Source organism: Pseudopodoces humilis, chromosome 4, assembly GCF_049639895.1.
Source record: "Pseudopodoces humilis isolate 2021_Gansu_Grassland_sample_001 chromosome 4, ASM4963989v1, whole genome shotgun sequence".
NCBI classification, from domain to species: Eukaryota; Metazoa; Chordata; class Aves; order Passeriformes; family Paridae; genus Pseudopodoces; species Pseudopodoces humilis.
This window is the reverse complement of record NC_142203.1, coordinates 53552598-53565584: the sequence shown is the minus strand read 5'-3', so window position 1 is coordinate 53565584 and position 12987 is coordinate 53552598. Positions and strand designations below refer to the sequence as shown.

General features: G+C 43.0%; 1 protein-coding gene across 6 annotated transcripts in view; it reads right to left on the bottom strand.

Annotated features, from left to right (window-relative positions):
* IQGAP2 (IQ motif containing GTPase activating protein 2) overlaps window positions 1-1491 on the bottom strand; it is a 124810-nt gene extending 123319 nt beyond the window's left edge. For all 6 annotated transcript variants that reach the window (XM_014261058.2, XM_014261060.2, XM_014261061.2 and 3 more), the window contains exon 1: window positions 1440-1491. In XM_014261058.2, coding sequence (XP_014116533.1) covers window positions 1440-1485 — 46 coding nt within the window. In that variant the 5' untranslated portion in view covers window positions 1486-1491. The remainder of the gene's footprint in view (window positions 1-1439) is intronic.
* Between the last annotated feature and the right edge of the window lie 11496 nt (window positions 1492-12987).

The window sequence follows — 12987 nt, the reverse complement described above, 5'->3', positions numbered from 1 at the left end:
TTCGGCTATACCAGAAGTCATGGCATACTGACTTCTACCCATCCAGACCCACATATCTTAGGACCAGCCAGGCCAGGCTAGATGTATGCAGGAAAATCCCTGCTGCTGGAGTCCTGCTGGGCATACAACAAACATTTCTGCATCTCAGGCAAGTGGGCTGGAGCGCAATGCTGCACACCTGAACACTGCCCATACACGTGCAATGGCACAAGCAGCTGGGAGGACTGGCTTCACAAGCAAAATATTCACCTTTGCTAACACAATAGCATGGCACTCGGACTACGCCTGTAGTAACCACTGAACACACACCTTCACAAGGATCTCATCTACCTACTGGGTAAAATCAAAAACGAAACCTACACGTAGGTTCCACAAACTGCCCCAACAGGGAGCATCAGCAGGGTGAATCTGTCATCAGTAAGTAGAAATGCTCAGAAGAGCATGGCATTCTGCAAGCTGAAGGTCTTACTGCCAAGCACCACTTTTTCTACTTGCCCTAGGTGGAATCAAAGTGGGCCCTAACACTGTTAAGGAGTTTTGTGTTTCTTTCTAAAAGGAGGTTTCAAAGCCGGTTTTAAACAAAGCTACTACGATAAGAACTGGGAAGTTGCTCATTAGACCGCAGGATGCCAGGGTTGTTTTGAACTTTGCAAATCGTTTGTGCGTTCCCATTTTGCAATGCCTGAAGTATCAGAGGCGTTTCTTGTAGGAATGGCACAGCCATGGGCTTGCGCTGCTCTGCCCCACAGGAGCCAGAAAAATCAGAGGCAGGTGCAGGATCCCAGCACGGCACAGCACGGGAGGGACAGACCAGCTGCTGGAGGAGGTAAGGGCTTCAGGGGTTTTTCTTAAAGATACTTTCGGGAGTAAACACACCCCCTCTGAAAAGAGATACCCAGTACCTGCAAGGTCCCTCCCCTCATCCCAAGTTCTTAAGAGTTGCAAAGGTCTAAGACAAAGTTATAAAACTAGAAAGCAAAGGTTTAATTTTACAGTCCGAAATTCCGAAGTGGTAATCCAAAGGTTACCGAGTTACAACCTGAAACTACAGTCATAACTCAAGTTACGAAGTTACAACCCAAACCCATACCTGTAATACCAAATTACAAGTCTAAAACCCGAAGCTGGACCTCTAATCTAAAACTCCCGAGCTGCAGTGCGGAATTACAGCTATAATCCATTCACAAAGTTACAGAACAAAACGCAGCCCCGTGAAAACCTGTTCAAAACCCAGCCGGAGCCGGCTGCGGGCTAACCTCAAAGGAGCCGGAGCGCTGCGCGCTGCCGCAGAGTCTGCTGGGCGGGTTTTATTTCGCCTCCAACTCGCTCTTTTACCATTAAACCAAGAAAGCAGCAAGGGAGTGCAACAACAAAAGGGGGGGGGGGGGGGGGAATTTGCTGAGAAAACGTCCCGAAACGCCCCCCAGGACCCCACTCACAGCCATAGCGGGGCCGCTGCAGGGACGCCAGCTCCTCATGGTGCATCCTGCCGCCGCCGGGAGGGACGGCGCCGGCCCCCGCCCGCCCTTCTTATGCTCGGCCCGGGCCCCGCTGATTTGCTGCGGCCGCGGCCGCCACCGCCCCGCCCGGGGCCGGGGCCACCCGGGGCGGCTCCGGCGGGGCCGCGGGGAGAGCGGGGCGGGGAGGGGAAAGTGCCAAAAACACCAGGAAAAGGGGAGAAAGAAAGTGAGAGATGGAGTTGGGGGGAGGAGGAGACGGGGGGGGGGGGTGGGGGGTGGGGGGGGGGAGAGAGGGGAAAAAAAAAAAAGAAAAAAAAAAAAAAAAAAAAAAAAGGAAATAAAGGAACGAGGCGAAAGCGCCAGGGCAGAAAGCAGAAAAAGAAAAAGGGAAAGCAAAGCAAAACAAGGCAAAACGAACAAACAAACAAAAAAATCCCCCCCCCAACCTATAGACCAACGAAAAACAGCAAAAAAACCACCCAAAATCCAAGCCCCAAAGCAAAGGGAAAAAAAAAAATCAACCCCAAACCCCCTAAAAACACAAAAAATAAACAAATAGACAAACAAACAACAACAAATAACAATGCAGAAAACAATCAGAAGCCAAGCCCCAAAGAAAAAAAAAAAAAGAAAGAGAAAATAAAACCAAACAAAACCCCTAAAACAAATAAAAAAATCCAACCAGAAACCAAAAAATAAAGTGGAAGAAACTGAATCCACTCCCCCCCCAAGCACTAGCAAAACAAAAAGCAAAAAACAAAAAAACAAATAAAACAAACAAGAAAAGCAAAACAAAACAAAATGTACAATAACAGTCCCAAAACCAAAAATCAAAAAGAAGACGCCCTTCCCTCCCATATGCAGGAAAGAACACCAAACCAGCAATCCATACAAACCCTCTGAAAAAAGGGGAAGCAAACCAAAAAACACCACCCCAAAGCACCAAACAGTTTAAATAAATCAAATTCCACAATGTAGAAGGCCAAGGAGACTCCTCTATGGTGTTCTGGCAGACCATACTCCAAACAGAGGTGAAGAACCAGGTCTAAGACTCCCTCCTGTAGTTTTACTCTTTTGAAAAATTCTCACTCCCCACAAGCAGTGTTTTTGCCAAAGCACAAAGCCACCACCATAATCTTCAGGGCACCTTTGGAGTTGGGTACTTGTTTGGACCTGTCCCATGTTGGTGCTCCTTTCTAAGGGGTTTTGTGAGGGAGCTAGGCACATTCCTCCATTTGGCACTCCTCTCCAAGGTGTCCCTGTCAGAGAGGGCTTGATTTTGGACAGCTGAGCAGCAAATCCACGAATCAATGATTCACATTTTGTGGCCACAGACTCCAGGTCACTATGAAATGCACTTGAAGATGGTCAGAGACAGAGCTTTCTCAAATGGAGGTACATTACAGGGCAGGACTATATCCTCTTGACAACCACTAACCCCTTACCATGAAGTTTTATGGAAGACAGGATTGAGGTAATGTCTGTGCACAGCCACAAGCTGCCTGTGGGACACAATGCACCTGAGCACGCCTGTATTCTAGTGACAGGTACCAGCTGACTCTTTATGTGTGTTTGCAGGTTGTCTGGAAGATTGCAGTCATTTGCGTTTCAAAATAAAACACTGCTGGATCTACGGAGTCTTCTCCACGGTTTTCCACAGGTTTGAGGATGTCTGTAGTTTGTGAGGACTTTGTTTCGCTCATTCCCTTTTTGCTCATCTCTGGCTGTTCTGGTCACAGCTCACTGAGGTGGGGAAAGACACTCCTCATAGTACTTAAGACATGGATTATTCAGGAAGAAAAGACTGACAAGGTACAGGAGAAAAACAACACACTTATTTTTCTTGAGGTACTTTTGATTTCCTCTGCTCCCTTTCCCTCCCATCTCCAGAGATCAGGGAGGATGACTTACAGCAGAGGTGTGTGATGCAAGCACCAGTAGAGCTGCAGCCTGCACTTGGCTTTCTGAATGCTTTCTTGCGTTTTAAACAAACACCCATTTACTTGCTTCTTCTCTTGGAAAAGGAAGTTGGTGATCAAACCAAACATGGAAAAGAATAAATTTGCTTCCACAATTTAAAAAGTTCATTGAAAGTCTTGTATTTGCTTTAAATGACAGCCTTTTACACTGTTACAGCCTAAGTCAAGAATCTACTGTAGAACACTTTCTCCATCTCTTTTATTCTTTAGTTAAAGAAAGATATTTCAAAGTTTTCTTAAAAATATATTTTCTGGCTAAAATCAAGGGGCCTTTTCCCCCTGTAAAGTTTCATTTTGACACAACTACATCATGTTTCAAATGACAACACTTCTTTCTCAATGAAATGCTTGGCCTGGTCTGCAGGTTGTATGGGTTTGATACTTTGACAGAGGGGTCTCTGTCCTGAAGGAACAATCTGCCAGAGCCCCAGAGGATCTCTGTGTGATATTGCCAGTCTGTGATGAGTTTTCTTATTCCCCTACCTGCTGGAAAGACAAGGGGATGTATAGACATGGTATCACACACACGTATATTGACACCTTTGCTGAGACATTGTTCATCCCTGTCTCTCTGCCTCTGTGCCTGCAATGTGTCCCCACCCTCCTCCTCCTCCTCCTGCTCGTGGATGTCCTCGCTCTAGGTTGGCACCAGCATTTTTGTCATGGCACGGGGACTTAGCTAGTTGTTGCAGACTGAAAAATAACTTCTTTCTCTTAGTAGGGTTATTTCCTAGGACAACAGTCCTAAGAAATTTAATTTGTTGCTTTCACACAGCTGCCTCTTGCATTCAAGTGCCAGCTTAGAGCAGGGGGCAGACCAGGGTAAGAAATGAAAGGCCAGGGTAGGGAGAAGTGAGAATAGTTTTTTGGCAGCAGTAGCCTCTGTAATGCTTGCAGAACAACAGGCATGACAGAAACCAACTGCTCTCAGTGGGAACTGAGACAGGTAAAAGAATATTGGAGTAACAAGCAGCAGTCACCCAGGCTTGCTCATGACATTCTTCATTAGGTTTGTTAATCCCTACTTTTCCAAGTTTAAAGGCAAATTCCATCAGCTGTTTGTGGTATGAAGATTTAAACATCTCTGGCAGGGACCAGGCAGAGAAGTTGCAGCCTGCCCCTGTAAACTGCTGGGTGCTCTGTGTGGGGTGGAGGAACAACCCCTCTGCACCTCCCTCCTTGTCTTCCTCCTTCTTGCCCTTCCAAAGTCCTACTGCAGCTGTGACTGGCTGGAAAGGTTCCCTGCAAAAAAGACTGCATTTTCCCACTTTCTTATGGGAACCTGAGGTCAGTAGAAGCTTTAAAGTCAGCCATAGATTTTAGGCAACCCACACCAGAGCTAACACTATGGACAGTACTTTCTTTTTTATGAGCATACACAAACACTCTACTTCTATATGCTACAAAAAAGCATGCACTAAAGAAATCAGTGTAGTCAGCTATCTAGAGTAAATGTTTGAATGTGAACATTTCCTGTTCATACTCTGGGTCCTTTAATGGAGCTTAAGATCAATGTCCTCACCATATTATCAAGGACACTGTACTGTGGATAACATGCTTCCCACTGCATTCACACTAACAATCCAGCTCCAGCTTCCACACCTACCTGTGAGGGACACTGTGCCCCAGTAGGGACGGAATGTGAGAGCCAGCTAGGAATGAATAGTCCGTGTTTAAATACAAGAACTGTGTGTTCAGAGGCAGCTCTGGTCTGCTCCTGATCTAAAAAGGGAAATAAGCTGAAAGAGGGGAGGATGAAAATGTACCCTTCGTACATATCATTGCCTGTACTTGGATCAAAAAACTGCAGAGGCCTCTGCTACCTTATGTTTCCTGACAGTCCTGTTGTGTACAGAGAGATTTTATATGGTGAAGGATATTGATATTTGAAATTCTTGGGTGGCTTATGTAGCAGTGACGCAAGTACATGCAGGTAATTAGAGACACTAGGCTTTTTGTTGGAAACAGAGGCATTAATGTCACTTTTTCTATGACAACACCTGAATTTATTGTTAAATAATACTCCCTGGCTGGCTGCATTTGTCCTATAGAAAGGAAAACTGCACTTGTTAATTTAAAAGAGGTTTTGTTTGGTGGCTTTGGTTTTGATTTGTTTGGGGTTTTTTGTTTGGTTTGGGTTTTTCTTGGTTGGTTGGGGTTTCTTTCCGGTTTTGCTTTTTGTTTTTTTATTATTTCCTATTAGTTATTGCAGAGAAAGTCCATATCCTTTTTATTTTTGCAGGAGAGAAAGCCCGGGCTGGAGAGATCATCCTGGTGAGTGGGAGTGCGGAGCTGCTCCCTGGGCAGGTCAGCCTGAATCTCTGCAGCACAATACGGAAGAAGATTAGCTCCAGGCAGGCTCCCAGCTACCTCAGGGACCTTTTCAATTGTTTCCTTCTTACAGCTAATTAAAGGCTGACAAGCTTAATCTGGACGTGCCACACAGTGCTTGTGCAGACCCGACGGCAGTGTGTCGTAACCCAAAATGTCTTGCTGCCCTTTATTCTCCCTGTGCTCGGGGAGGTCCCACCCTGACCGGACTCTCAGTGCCCCGGGGTGGTGGGAGGGGTCCCTCAGCCCTGCTGGATACCGCCGGGGACCGAAGTGGTGGTGACTCGTAGGGGCAGGGTGGCAGAGCTGGTGTTGCCCTGGGCTGACAAGGATACGACTAGCGGGAGCACCAGGTGAACCTAGACTAACAATTTTGCATACATTGCAGAGAAAAGGCCACAACTGCTGCTGTGTTTATGAATTCAACTCAAAGGTCAAGAGGCGCTCAAGGCTATGTTAGGGAACACAAAATCAGGAAGTGTCCCCAGTGCAGCTGCCTCTGTCTATGGTCTGCTGTGGGTCTTGAAGCAGCTGCCTCTGCAGGGAAAGGGATCAGCTCTGGGAATTGTACTGGATTACTGCCTTTCCCTCAGCACAGTATTCTTCTTATGCATTATTTATTATCATGAGGTAAGTAAACAATTAAGTCATCACATAACTGGCCATAGGGATCCTGGAGAAAATACAGCCTGTGTCGGTGGGGAGACAGTGGAGGGGAAAGGCAATGGTGCCACTCAGCCCTTGCTTCCCTCCTTCTCTTCTCAGCTCTTCCTTTCCAATAAGTGAGGGCCTGTGGTCACAGCACAAAAAAATTAATTTTTTTAATTAAAAAGGTATGTTAATATCAGGCTAGACTGGAGCTATGTCAGTCAAAGGTTCTTAAAGAAATGTGAGATTTTACAAATTCAAAATATAGTGGTGAACCGAATGGCAGGTTAAATGGAGACCTGTAACAAAAGAGCTGAAGTGCTTTTCTCTCTCAGCAGCAATGATTCCTTCCAACTGAGGAAGTGATTTTAACTTATGAACTGTCCTGGCATATGGTGGGAGGCAACACTAAACACCAAACCTCAATACTTAGAGGAACACATTTCTCAGATTTTGTAATGATTGCTAGAGTAAGGCAAGGTAGTTGGAAATATGCCTAACTAAGCTCTGTTTGGCATCAATATAAAGAAAAGAAACCAAATTATATTCTGATTTGATAAAATTGAAAACTCATTTTTTAAAAGCAAAAGAAGCAGTTTGTGGGATGGACAAGAAACAAACGTGAATAACTTTGACCCAATTTATAGAGAAAGAAACCAGAAGATGTGTATTAAAAGGCATGTTAAAGGGTAAAGTGTTACATTAAATGTGTGTAAAAGTGTGTATTTGTATAGCACTGAAGCCTGAAAAAGAAAATGGTTAGAGAAATTACTTCAGTGTAAGAACGTGTTTAAGCACCCACACCTCAGCTGTTCTGAGGAAAATAACCATTTTAGACCTCACATTTTGAGGGAAAACTAGCAAATACAGTCCTGGAAATATGAATAGCAGTATACGCTCTAGCATTTTTGTCATCAACACCCTATGGCTTGCAATTTAATAGTAAATGCAAGGATTTTTATTTCAGACACTGACATACTGGAGAAAGCAATATTGTGATTCCTCAGTGATTCTTCCCAGGCCCTAGACTGCACATTGCAAACTGGAGAAACGCTGCTCATGCTGACATGGTTGTGCTCACAGGGGTGTCTGTAGGGTCACACAACTATCTCAGTCATGGGACTAACCTGACTTAATGTTCCTTATTGCTGCCCAAAAACTGTGGTTTTCTTTTTCAGAAGCCAGCTCAGATCCCATAAACGTACTTAAGTGCGAAAGAGGCTGGAGTGATATGTCCTGTGCTGAAAGTGAGAAGCAGTAGTGGAGTGGGAATACCAGATTATGTCATAGCTTGTTGTGTCTACTTCTAATTGCCTAAATGTCATGCATCTAACATTACTTAAGGTGCATTTTGAAGATGTACTTTTATGTGCCCTTTCCTGTCAGGTGAGGGCTCCCTCTGCTTTCCCCATCTGGGCAAGATGTTGTTAAATCTTGTCTGTCAAGGCATCAAAGAAACCAGTTTCTCTGCTTGAACAGGTTTTTTTAAAAAGAAGTATTTGTTCAAAATGTCTTGGACAAATGCCCTGGTTCCTGCAAAAGTTGCATGAGTTTAGCGAGACAGAGGTGGAAATCTTTCTGCCAGCACCCTGACAGAAAAGAGCTTTCTCCATTTGCCTGTTGGAATAAATATTTATTCATTTAACAGAGTACTTCGGAGTGGAGTGACCCTCCTTGTCTAGACATAATGAATAACCATAAAAATGAATTCAGAACTGTTTGAAAGCAGGGAACATCTGTGGCCGGCTGCAGCTCACAGACTTAGGAAAAAAGCATCCCTTACTGAGCTGTGTTGCACTATACTAGGAACTGCGAGGCGGTACAACACAGATTCTCTAGCTGAATGTCACAAGTGAGCTAGTTTTATTATTCCTTCTTCTTTTATAGATAGGTCTGAGCGGTAAAACTCTCACTGGCCATTAAACCAACACATCGCCATCACTGGACATTAGGAACTACACCCCTTGACTGTTTTCTTGCAAGTAAATAACAAGGATCCAAGCAATACCTGCAGAGGTTGTTGTCCTTCTCCAAGGACTGTCTGGATTCCTCATGATTTCTCAGGCCCGAGTGAGAACTAGTTTCACACAGGCACTGTGCTCCCTGCCTGCTTTCTTGCAGCATCCATAGAGCTGCATTTAACAAAAGAAAGATCTTGATTTCCTCACATGTTATCCACAAGATATAAGTGGTCTCAGTGTTTCTTTTCTTTTCTGGGGGGGATGGGGGGGATTTTTATGGGTTTTGGACTGGCTTTTTTTTTTGGTTTTGTAACACAGCATCTGTGTGCTTCTTTGTGATTGCATATGCCTAGCAATGTTTCCACTCCACTAAAAGTCTATGCATTATTCACTCATTAATGTTTTATTTATTTACTACTCTTGAGGCACAGCATTAGGAGCTTTGCATTTACAGCATACTGAGTGACAGCTACGGCAACCCTACAACTACTTCTTGCCTGCCAACAGTTGCCCCACAGATAAAGCACAGGCTGAACTCCCATGGATTTCCACTAGATTAATTCTGGTCTTCTTATTTCCATCACTTTTCCACTGGCACAGCTCCAGCCTTTTGAAAAGCTCCTCATTATTCACATTAGTGTAAAAAATGAAGAACATGTCTAAAGGACTGACAAATTCAGGCTCCAGGAGGCTCAGCCAGGAGACCTAATCCCAACATCCAGGACCCTTCACAGAGAACAGAGTGTCAGCAGCCTCCTCTTATTTAAATCAAAATGGTTTCCTTTTGAATTATACTCCTGGAAGTGTCTTTGTTGTTTTCTGAAAGAAAAACAGGTATTCCTCAGATAACCAGATTCCAAATCAGTTGCGTCTGTAGCATCAAAATGAGCATGTGAAAAACGAGCAGCTAAAAGTTAATCAGCATCTTCTGCAGGTTGGGGAGCACTGGCATCCTGGCACTGGCTCCTTGGGTTATGGCAGCACCACTTGCAGAGAGGCCCAAAGCTGCCTCCACTCACGACTTGTTCCACCAAAACGCATGTCAGAGATGAGCCGATCCCTGGATGAGGACACTGCTCACACATCTCACAAGGTGTGTGTGCCTGGGTGAGGGAAGGATCTCGGTCTGCTGCTGAGCAGCGACAGCTGGAACTCTGGGAACTTTATTAATAAGGTCTTTCCTGCTCCTTCCATTAGTTATTTTTCCTGCTCCACCTGTAGGTCAGTTTGGCGATTGCACTGTTTCAGTGTGAGCCAGTTTGTTTTCCGTAACTCTACTACTGACAGTAAAATATGGTCCCTGAACATGGTCAGTGTTAATGCAGTCACTAAGGAAAGATCCTGCATCATCCTGGACAGGTAGTTTTCCTTGGTTTCAACATTTGTGTAACAGTAACAATGCAAAGTAACATTGTTAATTACAGATGACTTCTTAAACATATGTGTGCTCTCACCTGTCTGTTTTTTCTTTTGGTTTATGATCAGTCAATAGTTCTGATATGTTTTTGGCATGCAAAGTCCAGAGTTTTACCCTGGGAACTGGGCTCCATTTGACCCTGTATCCTTGTCATCAATAATTTCATATTCTGTATATGACAAAACACAATATGGCAGCCCTACCACAGACAGAGAGTTAGAGTTCACACTATCAGTGCAATAGCAATATTACTGTAACCCAAAAGCACATCAACATCTTAGTGTTCCTTTATTCTATGTCAGCATCTTTACTGACAGTTGTGGCACTTTTTTTAACCTTTTTTTCTTTTTTTCTTTTTTTTTTATGTTTAAATTTTAAACCCTCTTATTTTAGCTGAAGACTGAAGGGACATAGTCAAACTCCTCCTGCATACTGAGAATTGAGCTGATGGGCAATTACTCTCTAGCAGCCTGAGCTTCCTTTTCGTATAATTATACTGAACCCTATCAAACAGTTATTTCTGTAAGTCCTTATGGACTGAATAGGAGGGTTGGGGAAACAGTCAGACAACAGTTCTCAGACCTTTTGGATGGGAAAGAAACCTGGGAAAAAATACCCTAACTGGTATGTAATCCTACACACCAGGTAGGATGCCTTTCAGATAGCCTGGTTCTAAAGCCCATGCTACAACACTCTTTGTTGGCAGAACCTGAGTTTGCAAGGGAATCCATGGGGGGTGTGTGCAGGGACAGCCAGCTAAAAGTAAATGATACAGCAAATACAAGAGTCCACTTGTGACTTCACTTTCAGAACTCTTGTGAAGGTGGAGTACTCTTAGTTTTACCTGATTTCTCCTTCTTACTCTCTGTAAATCCCAGTCTAACTGCAAAGCAAAGGATGTTTTTATTTAAAATTGCGTACACCGTCAAAGTCTTAGGGTTAAGTGGTCTGCAGTCTGTGTGGGCACAGAATAAAGTTAAATGCATTATAAACTAGCCGTTGTAAAATTCACATTTCAGATCTATTGTAATTATTGGCAAAAAACTGTTGTTCTACATTATCATGAAACTTTTAAATTAAAGTGCTATTTGGACAGAGAATAAAGATCATATCTGTAGCCTAGACTGTATTTGCTCAGAATTCAGCCAAATTATCTGGATATCCAAGCAACATTTTAAGGTTTTGCAGCAGGCATTTCACACTTCGTTCTTGCAGCTAAGGATTCTTAAGCACCTACTTTTCCAGCTCCTAACAGTGTGCTTGAGGAATACTTTGACAATTTGTCATTCTGTGACTAGAAGTGTGACAGTCTGGCTTTTCTGAAGGATAGTGGAATTTACTCAAGAACTGATAAGGCTGACACTGGTTTGTCTTTCTATTTTCACAGCTGGAAACATTGTCTGGATTGAATAGTGTGGGAGTTTCCAAATGTAGTTCAGTCAGGCATTTTTTCTTCCCAAGCTAATTAGTACCTTCGACTCCTGTCTGCTATGGTTGTGTGTACTCAAATCGTTACTGAAGTCCTAATCAGATCAGCTAGGTTTGCTGTGAGAGCCACAAGCAACACGGTGTGAAATGCATCTGCAGAAAGGGTCCATTAACTTGTATACTGTGGAAGTTTACTTATGGTGACCAGAAAACATACAGAATGGTATGACTTCCAGTTCCGCTTAATATTTTTAGGAGAGCCTATCAGGAATGTTCAGCCAATATTTCTTATCTTTGTTGCCAGGGTAAAGTGCTATTAAAAAGTTCCAGAGATGAGGTTGGGGAGCAGTTTAGGTTAGATACCAGTCTTACATAATATACAACCTGTGCAACTTTACAATATACAACCTGTGCAACTTTACAATTGCTATGGGTTAAATATGAATCATAGCCTAGCTGGCATCTTAGTGGAAAGCAAGGCACATGGAGGATTTACGTGATCTAGTTTAACATTTTTTCTCAAGGACATACTGTGCTGGATACCACAAAATGACTCCCCTCTTAACATTTGCATCCTTGGTCTCTGTACACTCATCCCAAAAAATATGTAAATGGACACACACAAACAGAGCGTTCTGAATTAAGTACCACCATTTTGATAGCACAGCTCTGACAGCCAGCATTATATATATACGTATAAACATATATCCTTCCAAAATTCATTTGGAGGAAGGTTGCCCTACAAGTGAAGCATCCTTCTTTGCAGAGTGATGTCCTCCAACACAAGATTCTATGCTACTGAAGGTTTTCTAGTGAGCAGGTGATGTTTCTGAAAGGTAGCTTTGAAGCATATCTACATAAAAGTGTAGAAGATAAGAACAGTATTTCTTCCCAGAATGAGACTAGAACACAAATCTCTACTAGAGACTGAGAGAAGAATGCCCTCAAATGCAGGTAGATAAGGATGTCTCTAGGGAGACTTAAAATATGAATTAGTACTTCTGTTGGTTGTACTTAATAAATACAGAATGTTAATTTCCACACTACCACAAAACAACCTAGTTGCTAAAGGACGGTCATAAAATCAAACATCCCCTTTGCAGACAGTACTCTTGCATGAGCTGAAAAATGTTTCAATTCACATGTAGCTTAACTTTTCTCTGTTGATGACACAGCTGAAGAGACTCATGTGTTTTGTTTAGTCCATCATCTGTTTAAAATAACCTATATTTGGAAATGTGTTTCCGATTTAGTCATGGAAATATCAGAATATAAATAACTCAGCTTTTTTTTTGTATTTTAAAGCTACCACATTTCATCTGTTGATGCTTTTTGGGTGTCCAAAAAGCACAAATGCATTTAACTTAATATTGTTGCTGTTGTGCTTCAGTTTTGGGGGTTTCTGGGTTGGTTTTTGTTGTATTTTTGTGTGTATGGTGGTTTGGGGGTTTTTCTGTTAGTATGTGTTTGTTTGGTTTTTTTGGTGGTGGTGGGCTTTTTCCTGTAAATACTAAGTTCTTATGGAACCATAGTTTATTGTGTAAATTTCCACTGGCCTTTGAGATTCATGGATCATTTTACTTTGCAGCAGTATGTTTTTCACACTGAGTTAGACTAGACCCTTCTGTTGATAACGTACTCCTGCAGTGCAGTCATATACTGAAAGACCAGGTGTCTATTTTGTGTAGTTATGTACCATAAAAATATGAATCCCAGATGGCTAACTGAAGAACTTTGACAACCGTAGTAACTTTTACCTATCT